The following is an 18,523-nucleotide window of genomic DNA, read 5'->3' on the forward strand; positions in this document are numbered from 1 at the left end:
GTATAAATAAATTTAAAATAATTAACACACTGTTATAAGAAAGCTTTAACACAGCACTTATGAAGTACATACAATTATTTAGGTCTGTTTCAACAAAACATTCTAGTAAATCTTATGATAATTTATTAGAGAAAAGCCATTTCTGTTAATCATTTATTAACTAATAATAATTTTTGTGAGTGTTAACTTAATGGGAAATGTTACCAGATGGGGTACTGGGCTTGATATGCTGTTCAAATACAAAAATAACAAATACCATTAATTAGAAGGGCATAAAAATTACTTACAAGGGCATAAAAGCAGCAGGCAGGAGGGTTTGACTTAACATAGCACTTGCTATACTCCAGCAGTCCAAAAGGCTAATCACACTGATACTTTGCCTCTAGCAGTGGCCTATACTTATGAAAGTGTGGAATTACCCAAGGATATACATTACAAACCAATCCTATATACCTCACTTAATGCTTTTCAACAAGCACAATGAGCTTGTAGATGTTGTCAATGTAAGTAAAATTAAGATAGACCTTCCCTCCCCCCAATCCTCCAGGCTCATTAATAGTGTAATTGCTGCAAGATAAAGGTTTACTTAGATTTGAATGAAGATAGAATATTTCTGAAATGCGAATGTTGTTAGGGAGTATATTGCAAAGAAAAGGGTTGAATATAAAAATACAGAATATAGAGTACATACATTTGGCTGGGGTGGATATATTTTTTCAATGTTCCAATCCTTTAAAGAGTTTAGCAAAATCAAGTATGATTAGAAATGGAGGGGTTGGTTTATTTATTTAATTTTTATGAGAAAAATTTGTCTGGCATTTAGAAGTTCTCCTGCAGCATTGGAAATCCAACTATAACAGCACTATGCTAATACTTGGGAATGGATAATAGCTGAAACTAACAAATCTACCAACAGCAAAAATATCATAGTTGCTGAGTGACCTCTCCTAACTGATGATGGCCAATCTTTGAAAGAATGGATCCAGTGAAGTAAATGGAAGCTTTGCCTTAGATTTCAAGAGTCCAGCGGTGGTTTGGAAAAGCGTCCAAAAAATGGTGGTCTGAAGCCTAATTGAAATTCTTTATTTTGGAAGTCTCATGAGATCAGGATTTTTACTGCCAGACCTCTAGTACTTCCAGGTTTTGGATGGTGGATTAGTGGGTGGCATGCCATAGCTTGTCATCCATACTTATGATTAATGTATCTCAGAAATAAAATTACTGGCAGTATAAGTTTAATCACATGTACTTTGCATTTTAGATTTTTTTTTATTTTAAAAGGAACAGTGTAAAGGAAATGCGATGTATGTGGGAACAATTTGCACTAGGGGAATCCTTACTAAATACTCTCATAAAAAAGGATATATTCCACAATATGCTGCTGATTATTATTAACTATGGATACCATGAGACTCCTTGTATGTAATGTATTCCAGTCCTGTCATAGCCTTGCATATGAAAACATTATCAGTGATCTGCGGAGCCTGGTAATAATAATGCTGCAACATTACAACAAATAGGTAGTACCGTTATTTTGGGTTTTTTTAATATATAAGATGTATTTTATTGCTTACATTATAGTAGCAGATTGAAAACATCTGCTGTCTTGCCACTAGTCCACCAGTAACAAAAAGTCTCAGCTCACTTTCCTTCAGGCCAGTGTGCTTCAAGACATGTGTACCAAGACTATAATCCAGCTGCTGAGTGTTGATACAGGGCCAGGCCTATACTCAGGAGTCTTTTAAATGGAAACAATACCTCCTTGCCAAGGATTAGAACAGTGATAAACTCCATTTGTTTTTTTTCTCTCCCCTACCTTCCTCTCCTTACAGCCCCGTCCCCGATCACAATAATTAGGAAAGATCGGACATCCCGAAATAGTGTTTCTCTGTCTTGGCAAGAACCCGAGCAGCCTAATGGCATCATCTTGGACTACGAGGTCAAGTACTACGAAAAGGTGGGAGGAAAGGATTGAAGGGGAGGTGTGTGTAATGAAATAATTTCTTCTTCCTTTCACTAAAGCTGGTAGGATGCACCCATTCACTCACAGTGGCAACTAACTATTGACACTGTTCAATTTAATATAATAATGATAATAGGGAGAATATGATGAGAATATGAAATAAGTTGGTAAGTAGTGTTGCGCATCAAATTCATGTCAGAATGCTCCAAAGTTAGTGTAGCAATTAAAACAGGTGAAATGTAAAGCAGCCTTTTTCTTCTCAATTGTATTTACTCAAATATATTATGTTTCATATAAGCATGTACTAATGAGCTGGTGTTTCAGTGCAGCATAAACAATATTTGCAAAAATGCGAATTGAGAGGAATTAGATCTCTCTGCTTAGTGTCTTGTTTACAATTTACATCTCTCCAATAAAGACTGGGAGACCCGTTGTGAATGACTGAATTTTGCTAATTAGTGAATAAATGAATACATGCAAAGAAAGAAAATAAAACTAAGGAAGTGCACCACTAAATGTACTTTGCTTTATTTTGACAATAGTATTATATTTTAAGTGGTTTGTTGATACCTCATATATTTTGTAAAGATAATGAAGTCTCAGGGCTTGTCCACACATGCAAATTTATCTGGAATAAAGAAGGGTGTGGATTTAAATCTGAATAACTCTTCCTGATTAACTTCATGCGTGGACACACTTATTCCAGAATAAGAGTACCTTATTCTGAATTAGTTTAATTCAAGTGAATTAAACAAAGAACTTGTCTATACAAATACTTAGCTCTTGGCAAGATGCCTACGCAAGTGTTAAAAGTGAATTTTTACCAATTTCCCCCCATTATTGATACTGTAAAACCAACACAGCTATGGGAGTAGAACAAAATAAAGCCCCAGTTAAGCACGTGCTTGATTCTAAGCATGTGAGTAGTCCTGTTGTAATCAGTGGAAAGATATATGTGCTTAAAGTTAAGCACATGCTTAAATTCTTTGCTGAATTGTGGCAGGCTCAATCCTGCAAATCCTTACTCTCACTATTACTCATTTAATGCAAATAGATCTTCTGAATCAATATGTCTACTCACTTTTATTAAAAGTTTGCTACTGTCGGTCCTAAGGGTGCCCTATTTTGATGTACTGCTATATAGAACCTGGGCATATATTGTTATCTTCCAAACCAACTGTCTGGTTATTAAAATTATTTATGGAGAAAATTAGGAACTTTTCCCATATGGATAAACATATGTACATGTTACACAGTGGCTGGTCATAATGACTTGCACAAACTGTTTTGAAAATGTACCCAGAATTACCATCGATATATATGGCAACTAGGTTTTAATAGCAATTTCGCTTGATTAAAATAGATGTGCCCCTCAACAGCGATGTTGCCATTTGTGCAGCAGATTAATTAAAAAAAAGAAAAGATAAAGAAAAAGAAAGCTGTTTGTGATCTTGAGGGTAGAGAGCAAGCTATAGACAGTTGGATTTAAGTTGCATTCAAATTCCAGCTCCCTCATTTTTGGGGCTAGGTCAGCTACGTGATGTGAATTTTCTAAGTGCTGTCATATTAGTGTGCAGTTTAGATTCTGGATGAAGGGGGATATTATTGCATTTATATATTGCTTTTGAAGAAGTTTCAACTCCTTTTTGTTCCTTATGTGTGCTACCCACAACAGTTAAATAAAACACTCCTTCTAATACAGTATAAAAACTATCTATATGAATAAAGAAAATAGCCTGCACTCTTACTAATGTTGCCACTATAAATTTTAAACTTAGCTGAAGTACCTTGAATAAAATATAGATTGAAATTGCCCAATTTTCATTGCACATGAAATACTAACAGCAGCAGGATTTTTTCACCATTAAAGATGGTATCTAGTATACTATGAGGAAATGCTTATGCAGGATACACTTTGCAGGTCAAGTTTTTAATTCATTAACAAACTGAGTGTTTGGTTAAAGTTCTGCCTGGCAAAGACTCCCTTTTCTTTTTGTATATTCTTGCTGCTTGTGGTCAATAGAGTGCAATATCTCTGAAGTTCCTCCCCCATGAAAGATAAACCAAGGCTTGTGTGTGGTGTTATGCTGATTTGATTACTGTTAACATAAAAATTGACATATAAAACATATGTCTTGTGCAGTTTACCATAAACTAAGATACTATGATATCCACCATATCACAGTTTTGAACATGTATTTACTGAGTAGCGTTGAGTGGTATTAACGAATACAGCCATGACTATGTGTTCTCTTCTCAGGTGCATGAAAGCATAAAGAAAAGGTTGCATTGCATAGAAATAACTTAAAGTCAGATAAAACTGACTATCCATTCAAACTATATATACACATATCATACTGTGTTTGATTTTTTTATCTGTATATTTAAACATTTAATTAAAAGCTTTATTTTGTTGAGAGGGGCAGAAGTTCCAGATAAAATGAATTACCAATTTCTTTTTCATTCTTAGTCTGAAAGCAAATGGACCATGAGAGAGGCTTTTGTAGATAATTTTTCAGAGATAAATCTAGTCCAATTTGCACTCACAAGGAGTCCTATTTAAGACCCTGATTCTGGAAGGTACTTAAATGTGTGCCTACTTTTATGCATGTGAGTAGTCTTATTGATGTCAATTAGATCACTCACATGGTTAGTGTTTGATACATGCTTCAGTACTTTTGTGAATTGGGATTTGAGTCTTTAAAGGTGTATCTACACTTCACATTAAGCCCAGGCTCACACTCAGGTTTGAAACCAAGCTCCCTTCGGTCCACACATCTCAGTTTTACTCAGGTCCTAGGGACGTAGGGGGTGGAGGGTGGCTTGGAGGTCATGTCCCACTCTGACTTGGGTCCAAGACCTGACATTTTGCAGTGTGGACACAGCTCAAGCTGCAGACCTAAGTTAGGTCTGTATAATACAGTTTGGACATTTGTACAACTCTGAGACCTGGGCCCAGCAAATGTAAAACCAGGTTTCAAATGTGATGTGGACGCTCAAGCGTGGGTTTGGAAATGGCAAGACCACAAGCTCAGGTCCCACAGACCTGGATTTACAAAATCATGTAAATATGTTCTAAGGCAGCCCTAGTTAATAGAAGTATTCATGTGAGTAAAATAAGCATGCCTTGGCCCTGAGAGTATGTAGGGTAGTTTCCAAGCTCAGTATCGATACTTCAGTACTCAATTTAGTATTTTCATGAGTATATATGGTACCTTCCAAACTCATGTTAATGCTCTGTGAAACTTTACAGTAAATGCAAAGTGCTCTCAGCACGCACCTGAAATTCAGTTCAGCTGGCAAAACTCAGAGAACCCAGCAGAGTTTTGCAGAGTTTGAAGTCTTCCAAGCAATAAAGCAACTTTTGAAACAAAAAAAAAAGGAGTTTCACATGAACCTCTGTGACCGAAAACAGTTGAGTTCCTCACAGCTCCGCACATGTACAGCTTCTGTCCAGGCTTTTCCTGAGGCGGGAACCAGCTGCCATTTTAGGAAGCCAGAAACACCATTTTAGCACCGCACTGTCTTAGAACTACAAACAATATAAAGCAGCAAGTGTTTAAATCATTGGACTATGTGGTTACAGGTGGATCTGAGTCATTGTCTTAGCAGAATTAACTTTTTGCAAGGTATAAAATGTGCCTAAACTCGCTAAGTTGTCCATTTTTACATACAAAATACTCTGTCAGAAAAATAAATATATAAAACACTAATACAGAGATTTGTGGTGTTTCTTTTTCTGACAGTGCTTTTTGTGTGTGTATACACACAAATATATATACATATAAATAGTGTGTATATATACACATATATAGGTATAGATATGGATATTACACATTAATCTTTGGCAGAGAGGGAAAAAAAGCAGATACATGTGACCTCTCTGATTCTTACAGCCCAGACCTCACTCAGACAAAGCCTCCACTGACTTTAGAGTGTTTTGGCATGAGAGAGGACTGCAAGATCAGGTCCAGAGTTTAAGTGCTATATAGTTCTATTAACCTGTGTGTAAAACTAAGGTAAAGTTCTTGAGTAGTATTCTTATTGCTATAAAGGTAAAAAATGACTTGTAAAACATATAGCAGTAAAAGCTGAGCCAAAGCTATAGGGCTGCAAGGCACTAAAGGTTCTAAATGGACTTAAATTGGCTTCTAATTTGGTGCAGTTGGAGATGCTAGATTTTATGGGTTTTAAATAACATTTTATTGTCATTTTCATGTAATAGTACAAGTGAATAGTATAGGCGAAGCAATAGCAAAATGTTAAATAAAATGTCTCATAAATAGAATATATAGTATCAGCTAAAAGAAACCCTAATGATTTGAGATTCTTGCTCATCTGCAGATCTATGATGATTTAAATTGCATGGCTGCATAAAGTTTACTTATTTCGTAATTGTTAGTACAGAAAAAACTTGACAATGCTTCTTGGGTATTATTGTGGTAAATAGGGTGTTGCTTTAATTGATTTGGAGTATGGTGGGTTTTAATGTAGCAGTTTTCTTTCCCCAAAGCAGGAACAAGAGACAAGTTATACTATTCTGAGAGCAAGAGGCACCAATGTTACCATCAGTGGCCTCAAACCTGATACCACCTACGTCTTCCAAATCCGAGCCCGGACAGCAGCTGGATATGGAACAAACAGCCGCAAATTTGAATTTGAAACCAGTCCAGACTGTATGTATTATTTCAAATGACTAAGTGTTTTCCTGCCCAATAAAGGCTAGCTTCATTCACTCTCTAGTTTAGTTTAGCAAATGTGATTTGTAACTATTTATTATGTGTCTTTTTGGGCAATATAACTATATAGTTTTATAGTGTACCATTAAAATTGAAATATGCTGTATAGAGTATACTGTAAATAACACAGGTGATATTTTCTTCCATTCCCTGTCCTATCTGATTCCCGTTGCCAGCATTAATATGATCCTATACTCGATGGCAACTCCTGCTGCGGAAGGAAGTCTGATACAGTAACAGCCTCATAATGTCATAATATTCCAAGCTTGTTGCCTCACTCTTCAAACTGTAAAAACTCTGTGCTCCAAGAGAACGAGGGTCTCATTTTTCCTCTATTCCCATAAGTCAGTGCATAACTATCCTCATCACCGAGGAGCATAGCTGCTTGCCTTAAATAGCCGTGAGGTGAATTTGGTATAATCAGGAGAAAAAGGATGGTGTTTCAGTTAAATCCCAGGGCTGGATTTAGACAATCGAAGTTGTATTCCCATACATACAACATTTCTGTGTGACCCTTAAGCAAGTCATTTAATGCTGTGACTCAGTTTTCTCTTTTATAAGGTGGAGACAATACTTATCCACCTGACTCTTGTAATGTGAGGTTTAATCACTAGCCTTTATGAAACACTTTGAGTGTTTTAAATGGAGCTACTATAGAAGTACAAAGTTGAGTGATTATTTTATTTGTTCCATTAGCACTGAAAGAGCCGGTCCTGTCTGAAGTTAGAAAGTCAAAAGAGCAATTTTAAAGACTTAGAGGTGTTTTTAAAGAAACACTAAAAGTTATGGTGTCCAATGTACCTTTCCTGATGTTTCTCCTCTGAGGAAAGTTTGGGCCCAGTTTTCAAATAGAGGGTCAGCAATAGCTTGTTGAAATATTACATTTCAATTTTAAGGGCATTCTACACTTAAAACACTGCAGGGTGCTACTATGCTGATGGCAGAGTTTCTCCTTCTGGTGCAGTTAATCCACCTCCAGGAGGGAAAGTCTACTCTGCAAAATTAAGTTGATCTAGTTTACGTCAACTTACAGCCACCACAGTAATTACATTGCTTTTGCATGTCCACACTGTGCATCTTGTGTTAGCGGTGCACATCCTCATCAGGAGCATTTGCACTGATTTAACTGTCAGTGTGGGGCATTGTGGGATAGATTCTGAAAGGCAGCAACAGTCGATGTAAGGAACACAGTGTCTACACTGACACTGGATCGACCTAATTGCATTGACTTAAGAGCCGTGCCGCTCACGGAGGTGGAGTGGGCAAGTTACATTGTTGGGAGCTACATTTTAATGTAAACGCTTGCAATGTTAGATCGATGTAAGGCAGCTTACATCAGCCTCTCTTTGTAGTGTAGACTAGGGCTGAGAGTCAGTAGCTATGTTGAAGGGAGAACCCCTTCCGTTGACATAGCACTTACACTGGCGGTTAGGTTGGAATAACTGGGTCGCTCGAGGAGGGGAGGGTAGATTTTTCACCCCCCCCCCCAAACAACATAGTTATACCGATGTAAATTTATAGTGTAGACCTGGCCTTGGATCTGTACATAGGTACACAAGCTGTGCATTTAGATACTGATTCAGCAGTGTACTGAGTATGTATCTCATGTTAAGAATGAGTTATTCCATTGAAATCAGTACTGAATCGAGACCATAGATACTCAGGCCCTTGTCAAGCAAACATTTATGCACATGCATAACTTTGGTCACGTGAGTAATACCAGATTACTTTTGCACGCATAAATAGTTTGCAGTGACTCACAATGAGACTCTTTACATGAGAAAAATTACCTATGCAGGCAGTTAGAATGCTCTCTTTCAGTACAGCACTCTTCCATGTTTGAAAATTGAACTGCCAATACCCCTTCATTTTTGCTTGGAAAAACAGTTTGAGTCACACAACTAGAGATCGGGGGAGGGGGAATCATTAATGGGCTTTATTTGAATGTGAAACTTTTTGCCAAATGATTTTTTTATTTCTTTTTTTTTTAAAAAAAATTGTTCCGTATTTTTTTTTACAGTAACTTTAGAAGAAAAGATTAGCTTGGTTTTCTTCAGCCCAGTTGTCAGTTTTTATTTATCAGTTGTCATCTGTTATGTGGCCCTTTCAGGCAATATGGCCCATTTTCCACTGATCATTTTCTGGGGTATTTTGCCTTGTGAGTTTTGACTAGTCATCCAACGGGGTAGATTTTTAAAAAAAAAATGACAGATTTCAAAAAGTTAACCAAAAAAAAGCTTATTAAAAAAAATCCAGCTGAAAAATTTGCAAGATAAAATTTCAGTCTCTGAATGGAATGAAAATGCTTTCAGAATGGTCACCCTTCCTGCAGAGTGCTAAGTACCTATTCCAGGCCAATGCACCATATACATGGGAGCAAAGTAGTGAACAGACATACTGGTCCTGTGCACAGGGGCAATTTACACCCTCTGAGCATAAAACAAACATCCAGAGTAAGAAGTTCCAAGAGAAATTAATTATTTTTTTCAATAATGTAATAACATAATCCAATGTAATTAATTAACTCTTCTCTTGTGGGGTTGTATCCAGCACACTTTTACTCACATAAGTGTCCTGACTGAAGTCATTGGCACGGTTAATGTAAGGACTATTGAAATAAGTAAACATTTGCAAGTATGAGTCTTTTATTTGTAGTTGGGGCACTAGAGAAATTAAGCATGTGCTTGAGTGCTCTGTTAAACCAGAGTCTCTATTGTCTCTGTGTTTTATAGTAACTTTCAAAAGCCATTTGTTAAAGCTACCCATCCAAATGTTAGCGCTATCACCGACTTTGTTCACCCTTGATATTAAAGCTGACATTGTCTCTAGTAGGAGTTGCAGGTGCCTGGTATCTCTAAAAGTTAGATCATTTATTTTGGTGCCTAAATATGGATGTAGGTATCTAAGCTTTGGCATCCAGGTTTGAACATTTGGACCAGAGACTTCCCCACTGCAGTATACATGAAATTTTTGGGAGGAAATTTCAACTCTCTAAATATATTCCTATCCAGTGTTCAGCAATGATTAATTTGCCATACCTGTGAATTTGGAGGTGTGTGTTGCAGGGAAGAGGGGATTCCAAAGGTATAACGTAACTCAAGATTGTACACAGATACTGTAGTAGTAAATTTTATTTATGGACTTGTAATAAGGATTGAGAGTCTGAAGTTTAAGAAACATTCTGTTCAGAGACTACAATGTCATAAAAATAAACAGACTTTTAGCAAGAAGCCAAATGGTCTTGCACTTGACATGTTTGAATGTTTGAGGTATGTGAGCTGTTTTTTCACCCAGCTCTTATTCTGGGAAATAACTGAACTCCTTGTTTTAAAATCACGTAGTTTCAAATGGTTATTGTGGTGACCTTCAGCTTTTAGAATAACTGACAAACAAGGAGTACCAAGAAAAAGTCATTAATGGTAGCAATGATAAGGGGGAAAAGATCACTTCTGTTCATTTCAGGTTGTTGTTAACATGATTAAAATATGTACACATTAAAGATGCCACTGTAAGATAAATAGAAAGAAGAAGACCAATACTTTTGGAGAAGAGGTGACAAGCCACAACTATAAATATATATCACCATAATAGCTGTACATTTTATATGGGTAGATATGAAATTTTCCACAATTTGTTCACAATTACTAGGCTACTAAGGCCACACAAGCCCTGTTGTATGTCTCTAATCTGTGGAACATGAGGTAGGTCATGTCCATAATTCATAGAGACTTCTTTCAATGTAGAAACTGAGCCATCACTAAGGAGTTCTTCCTCAGTGAACCTCATAGTGAGTTGCTTCATTTATATCAGAGAGGTAGCCGTGTTAGTCTGGATCTGTAAAAACAGCAAAGAATCCTGTGGCACCTTATAGACTAACAGACGTTTTGGAGCATGAGCTTTCGTGAGTGAATACCCACTTCTTCAGATGCATGTGGTGGAAATTTCCAGGGGCAGGTATATATATGCTAGCAAGCAAGCTAGAGATAACGAGGTCAGTTCAATCAGGGAGGATGAGGCCCTGTTCTAGCAGTTGAGGTGTGAAAACCAAGAGAGGAGAAACTGGTTCTGTAGTTGGCAAGCCATTCACAGTCTTTGTTCAATCCTGAGCTGATGGTGTCAAATTTGAAGATGAACTGAAGCTCAGCAGTTTCTCTTTGAAGTCTGGTCCTGAAGTTTTTTTGCTGCAGGATGGCCACCTTAAGGTCTGCAATAGTGTGGCCAGGGAGGTTGAAGTGCTCTCCTACAGGTTTTTGTATATTGCCATTCCTAATGTCTGATTTGTGTCCATTTATCCTTTTCCGTAGAGACTGTCCAGTTTGGCCGATGTACATAGCAGAGGGGCATTGCTGGCATATGATGGCGTATATTCCCACTGAGGAATACATTAAGAAACTACAGCATCTACTCAGGACACTCCCTACACTAACATCAGAAGAAATCAACATACCCCTAGAGCCCCGACCAGGGTTATTCTATCTACTACCCAAGATCCACAAACCCGGAAATCCTGGACGCCCCATCATTTCGGGCATTGGCACGCTCACTGAAGGACTGTCTGGATATATGGACTCTCTACTCAGACCCTATGCCACCAGCACTCCCAGCTATCTCCGTGACACCGCTGATTTCCTGAGGAAACTACAATGCATTGGTCACCTCCCAGAAAACACCATCCTAGCCACCATGGATGTAGAGGCTCTCTACACAAACATCCCCCACACACATGGAATACAAGCTGTCAGGACCACTATCCCTGACGATGCCACAGCACAACTGGCTGCTGAGCTCTGTGCCTTTATACTTACACACAACTATTTCAAATTTGATGACAATATATATCTCCAGATCAGTGGCACTGCTATGGGCACCCGCATGGCCCCACAATATGCCAATATCTTTATGGCCGACCTGGAACAACGCTTCCTCAGCTCTCGTCCACTCACGCCCCTTCTCTACCTACGCTACATTGATGACACCTTCATCATCTGGACCCAGAAGGAGACTCTGAAAAAATTCCACCATGATTTCAACAGCTTCCACCCCACCATCAACCTCAGCCTGGACCAATCTACACGGGAGGTCCACTTTCTTGACACCACAGTGCAAATAAGTGATGGTCACATTAACACCACCCTATATCGAAAACCTACCGACCGCTATGCCTACCTTCATGCCTCCAGCTTCCATCCCGGACACATCACACGATCCATTGTCTACAGCCAAGCACTGAGGTACAACCGCATCTGCTCTAACCCCTCAGACAGAGACCAACACCTACAAAATCTCCACCAAGCATTCTCAAAACTACAATACCCGCACGAGGAAATAAGGAAACAGATCAACAGAGCCAGACGTGTACCCAGAAGCCTCCTACTGCAAGACAAACCCAAGAAAGAAACCAACAGGACTCCACTGGCCATCACATACAGCCCCCAGCTAAAACCCCTCCAATGCATCATCAAGGATCTACAACCCATCCTGGACAATGATCCCACACTTTCACAGACCTTGGGTGGCAGGCCAGTCCTTGCCCACAGACAGCCTGCCAACCTGAAACATATTCTCACCAGTAACTGCACACCGCACCATAATAACTCTAGCTCAGGAACCAAACCATGCAACAAACCTCGATGCCAACTCTGCCCACATATTTACACCAGCGACACCATCACAAGACCTAACCAGATCAGCCACACCATCACTGGTTCATTCACTTGCACATCCACCAATGTAATATACGCCATCATATGCCAGCAATGCCCCTCTGCTATGTACATCGGTCAAACTGGACAGTCTCTACGGAAAAGGATCAATGGACACAATCAGACATTAGGAATGGCAATATACAAAAACCTGTAGGAGAGCACTTCAACCTCCCTAGCCACACTATTGCAGACCTTAAGGTGGCCATCCTGCAGCAAAAAAACTTCAGGACCAGACTTCAAAGAGAAACTGCTGAGCTTCAGTTCATCTTCAAATTTGACACCATCAGCTCAGGATTGAACAAAGACTGTGAATGGCTTACCAACTACAGAACCAGTTTCTCCTCTCTTGGTTTTCACACCTCAACTGCTAGAACAGGGCCTCATCCTCCCTGATTGAACTGACCTCGTTATCTCTAGCTTGCTTGCTAGCATATATACACCTGCCCCTGGAAATTTCCACCACATGCATCTGAAGAAGTGGGTATTCACCCACGAAAGCTCATGCTCCAAAACGTCTGTTAGTCTATAAGGTGCCACAGGATTCTTTGCTGCTTCATTTATAGATTCTTACCATCTTGGATCTCCTTCTCTTCATTTCCCTCTGCTCAACAGCCCACAAACTTGTTGCCCCAATTCTGAAGAGGCATTTTTCCCATCCAGTTTCTTCCCAAATGTAAAATTAGGATAATAGTCCCTTGCCTCACAAGGATATCATGGGGCTTAGTTCACTAAAGCCCTTTGAGATCCTCAGCTACAGTATCTTATAGAAGTGTAAATAATAATGATAGGTATTGAGTTGCTTGGACTTCTTCCCTAAAAAGTCATCCTTCCTCAGGAATGACAATAATAGATATTAGCAGCAGCAGCAGCATCCATAACAATAACAACAATATCTTTATCATCAAAAACCTTTGTAAACTTGCAAAGGCAATGAGGGGAAACTTTCCCTTTCTCTCCATATGTTTGTATATGATGAAGAATTGCTTAAGAATAGGGCAGGAAGATGTTTTCAAAGTTCAGAACAAAGCAGTGGTTACCTAATTTATTAGCTGCCCTGGGTTTGTGTGCTGTGATGTGTTTAATGCCATTTTTTAAATTTATTTACATTATTTTTTTAACTTTCCAGCATTCTCCATCTCCAGCGAAAATAGCCAGGTTGTAATGATTGCCATTTCAGCTGCAGTAGCAATTATTCTCCTCACAGTCGTGGTGTATGTCCTGATTGGGAGGTTAGTTCATCATCTGTCTTACACATTTACATCTACTTCCATTTTCCATCATCTGCCACAGTGACTTGATGAGCACAGTCAATCAAATGTTGTCAGGCAGTAAAATAGTTGGACTTCACCTTCCTGTCGTGTGCAGCCTACCAGCTCAGAGCACTGTTGCATAGTCTGTAATAAACCTGCTAACAATAGCAGCACCGATCATATAGTAGTTGTTAAAAAATACTACAAACACATTCTTAGGCAATTGTAGAACTAAACTGTAGGGGTCAAAAATCACCAAATCCTCTCATTAGTCAATTGCCTTGAATTCCCTGAGAACATAGCTTGCCTCTGTAGGGTACAGAGAATGTAAATATCATTAAACTTTCAAACAGGCATTTAATTGTTTAGGGAAAACATTTTATTCCGTTTCCATATGCAATTAGCATATAAACTTTTATATGTTTCTTCATATTTTTTCTCTGTTGTAGATTCTGTGGCTATAACAAATCTAAACATGGTGCTGATGAGAAGAGGCTGCATTTTGGTAATGGGCATTGTAAGTTACTGAAGACTTATAATTTCCTGTTTTACAAAGTGAATCCCTAAGACAACTGATGTGTTTCATATTAAATAAAAAGGAAACTAATAAATTGAAATGCAATTGGGAGAAAATATATTTTTTTCTTTTGTGGAGAAGAGTTCTCCCCACTAATTAATCTTTGTTTCAACCTCTTTCCTCCAGGGTCAGATTAGTAATGAACAAAAAAGTGTGGGCTGTTCTCAAATGATACGTGTGATTAGTAATACTACATCAATTAAGCTGTGCATTACTGAAATGCGAAACACAGCTTCAACTGCTTTATTATTAACCATTGGTAACATCTAAATAACATTTTCCAACGCAAAAAGCAAAAACGGTGAATCCTATCTTGACCAACAAAAACAGTTTACTTGACAAAGTTGGTCTGCTAATAAACTTCAATTTGAATTAGGTTCAATTTATTGAAAGAGATTTTGGAGCAGTTTCTGACGATAGGAATACCTGCTAAGTGTGATGTCATTTACAAATTTCACTGTGCTTAATCAACGTGTTCTGTGTAATGTCTTAATGCATGGAAGCCAGCTGACAAGAGTGAAGCATTTAGTTGTGCTCTGTTAGGGCTTGATCCAAAGTCTATTGAAGAGAATGGGAGTCTTTCCATTGATCTCAATAGTTTTTAGATCAGGGCCTTATTTTACAATCACCAAATAGTGATTTATAAAGATACAAGATCTTGTCTGGGCTAAGGCCTCTTTTTGGACACCCTTGTAACGTCTTAAAGCTAATTACTCACATTATTTTTGTGTTTATGATTCTCGCAGAAAAGAACTTGGTTTTTGATGCTGCCGTTCATAAATAGTTTCAGTTTCTCATGCACTTAGTCCATTCTGAGAATAAGTGCATAGTTTGCTTTTAAACAGTTTCATCTACAAATGATGGCCCCAACACAGCACTGTAAAAAAATATGGCCTCTTGTATTTATATTGTGTAGAAAATTGCAATTTAAGATTATTTTATTTTATGGCTAAATGGCTTTCCTCTTTATGTACACTTTTGCACATAGCAGTGACATTACCATCTCCCAAGACAGTGGTTTGGTGTAGTAGGTAGTAGCATCCAAAGTAAAAATTAAATGACCGTTTCCCACAATAGTATTCTCTTGCACTAGCTGGAAATTAGAACTGCTTCCTAATTACAGTCACAATGGGGCCTTTGATGCTTGGTAGTTCATATTACACGTTTTGTCTGGAGCCATCTCTTCTCCAATAACCGCACACACACGTGCTCACTCTCTCTCTCTCTTTCTGTCTCTGCCTCCTGCCCCATTTCATGGAACACACAAGCTGTGATCTCAGATTGTTTAATGCAGCACGTTGACAGCTAACAAACTAGGCTAAAACAATCTGTATAGTTGTGTATAGTTGTGTATGTCCCATAACATTAATGCTTCATCACTCAAATTTAATTAGGTTATAAAATAAAAGCCACCATTAACTAAAAGTGTCATGGACAAATAACAGGTCAGGGTTTGCTCTCACCCCCGCCCCCCAATGGAATGTCACAATCGCTATTCTTAAACTTGTCAGTGCACTTAAATTCCTGTGGATTATACTGCTTTACATTTGGCTTTGTCTATCTATGTACTGTTTTCTGAGTAGTGTCCTGCTGAGCCTGAGGATATGGTGAGAATCCAGTAGGTCACGTATTCTGAGCTTTGATAAATTTACTGAGAAATATCCTAAAAGGAGTAGCTGATTATACACACACATTATAGCTGTCGGGATTTTTTTGTGTGCGCGCATGTGGCTGTTGAAACTTTATTTTTTTCTGCTATTTTACAGTCTTATTCAAAGAAACAAAAATTCTCTTGTATTAACTGCAAGAGGATAAAATAACTTCCATGGCTGTCATAAACTTTCTGCATCTTAAATACAGCAGCTGGTCTATTTCAGTCAGTTAGTTCTGAATTACTTAAAAAAAAGCTCCAGCCATGAACTATTCCCTGCAGCCTTATTACAAATCCTATAATAGTACCTCAAAGGACAAGAAATGTTTCACCTATTCAGATCCTCTCCCCTTGCCCTCTTTAGCTAGGCCCTTTCTACTTTTTGCTACCCTTTGGGCAGTTCATGCTGGTAAAATGGAAATGTGAATTATTATGTTTGCACAGAATGAGCTGTAAAGTAGCACAGCTTAACACATGTGCATGTGTTTATTATCTGTTTTTCATGACAGAACCCAGTTACTATATGGGCTGCCCTTAATTATTGGTGTGAAGGGATTATTCTCCTTGCAGTCACCATCGCCTGATCTTGGGAACCTCTGGGGTCAGCATTAAAAATCAGCAGCCAAACCCCCCACCATGCAGAAGTTTTTAATTGTTATTTTTATTGGGGGTTGTGTGGGAGCCTCTAACATACATTGAACCTGGATGGAAAGGAGTATTTACAAGATTTTTTTACCATCAGCAATATACGGACAATTACATTTTGTTTTACTTGTGAATGATTCTTTAATCATCTGACCCTATAGGGAAACATAGTCAGCATTCAATAGTATACACACACACGGCCCTTCTGTTCAGAGTATGACTTAGTTTGCATTGTTTTAGAGGCAATTAGTACGGGAACTAATTTTTGTAATTTCTCTGTCAGTTCTGAGGCCAATAAATTTTCTTAAAATTGATGTTTCATAAGCTTTGCAAGATGACATTTGTAATGGTTTGTTAAAATAATGCCACTTTCTATCTGATGTTGGAAAGGACTCTTTCCCTTCCCCACTCCTCCCTCTCTCTCTCTCTCCATAACCACTGCAAAGCATATTTTAAATATGGTCTGACACAATTTGTAGGGCCATATTTGGAAAGGATACTCCTGAGTGTATAGGTTATTTTACTTGTTGTTAAAGAAACATCTTACTTAAATTGTACAACTGGCTCTGTATTCATTTATCAGACCCAAGCAGGAGCAGCCCATGACTAAGTGGCAGGGGAAGCAGAATAAGTCTGTGACTTGCCTCTAGTATCATTGCCAGAGGGGGGGGGGGGCGGAAATCTGGATTGTATTTCTCCTCTCTCCCACCCGGCTGCTGGAAGGAATAATGAGGTCAACTTGTGACTTGCCCCTAAAAGCCATACAGTCCCAGGCATGCATTTGATTCTACTGCTTGCCCTGGATGAACAGATAATCACAGACCAGAAAACTGCGGAAGGCAATGATATGATAACATCGGTGTCAGCCTTATTTGTTGCTAAAGCTAAATAATAACAACAATCTGCCACTATCCTTATAGAGTGCTAATTATTTCCACCATTTTTAACTTTTGTTCATACATTACATCTTTTCTAATGCATCCAGTTGGAAGTCTGAGTACATTCAGAGCAAAAATGTTTGAAGTTAGTGTTCTGTGGAATCTTTTTAAAGAACACTTTGTGTTACACTGCAGTATTACCATATGCATGTGAGGCCTTGCCTCTGTGTGCTACCCCCAAAAATGGAAGTGTAAAGAAGCATCTCAACAGAGAGAGAACTTGATGATATTGAGCTTTAATATTCAAAAAGGCACTAAGCTTATCAAGTACAGGTGAGTTTAAAAGCATCCTTTCAAACCTGATGGTATCTACATACAAATAAATGCATTAACGACATGAAAAGGGGTATTTGTTTCTGAGCTTCAAGTTCATGTCCATGTTATTAATACCTGAAATCTCAGAAACCTTCAAAAGAAGCTCATTTCACATGTTCAGTCTGGGGAAGTAATGGGCCCTTTTATTGCTATAGTGATTTGCCGAGTTCATATATTGCAGTTTATTCTCACATTTGGTTTCCTAGGTGTGAGTAATTAACAACAAGTAATGTCTTTTCTCTCTCTTTTTTTAACAGTAAAACTCCCAGGTCTCAGAACTTATGTAGATCCACATACATACGAGGACCCCAATCAGGCTGTCCATGAATTTGCAAAGGAACTAGACGCTACCAGTATATCAATAGATAAAGTTGTCGGAGCAGGTAACAGCCATAATTAATGTCAAATTAAAAGACATGAGGTGATTTCTGCAGTATATTACTCTAAATCTTTATGCCCATTTACCTTAATGGATTACACCTGGACACATTCAGACATGTATCGGGAAAGTGTAACTGTAGCATTCTCTTTTCATAGCAAGAAGCGAACAGTTATTGAGATGAAGTTGAACAGATTAACAAGCTGACTTTAGTGCATGCGAAAGGTTCTGGATTGCCAGTTCTGGACACACACATCTGAGATTTTTCTCAGACAAGAACATAATCCTTTTCCCAAAACTACCACTCCACCCTCTTTTGGAGAAAGCACCATAAAGAATGAAAGGCTAGTTCATGGGACTG

At 38.3% G+C, this 18,523-nt stretch overlaps 1 protein-coding gene across 2 annotated transcripts in view; it reads left to right on the plus strand.

The window, feature by feature from the left end:
- The window catches only part of EPHA3 (EPH receptor A3), a 339,991-nt gene that overhangs the window by 260,605 nt on the left and 60,863 nt on the right, over positions 1 to 18,523 (plus strand). The window contains exons 6-10 of one of the 2 annotated variants that reach the window (XM_050957205.1): positions 1,833 to 1,957; positions 6,477 to 6,639; positions 13,534 to 13,636; positions 14,107 to 14,174; positions 18,041 to 18,166. In XM_050957205.1, coding sequence (XP_050813162.1) covers positions 1,833 to 1,957; positions 6,477 to 6,639; positions 13,534 to 13,636; positions 14,107 to 14,174; positions 18,041 to 18,166 — 585 coding nt within the window. The remainder of the gene's footprint in view (positions 1 to 1,832; positions 1,958 to 6,476; positions 6,640 to 13,533; positions 13,637 to 14,106; positions 14,175 to 18,040; positions 18,167 to 18,523) is intronic. The other variant, XM_050957206.1, reaches the window with a different exon arrangement.

The sequence above is a fragment of the Gopherus flavomarginatus genome, chromosome 1 (assembly GCF_025201925.1).
Source record: "Gopherus flavomarginatus isolate rGopFla2 chromosome 1, rGopFla2.mat.asm, whole genome shotgun sequence".
Classification (NCBI taxonomy): Eukaryota; Metazoa; Chordata; order Testudines; family Testudinidae; genus Gopherus; species Gopherus flavomarginatus.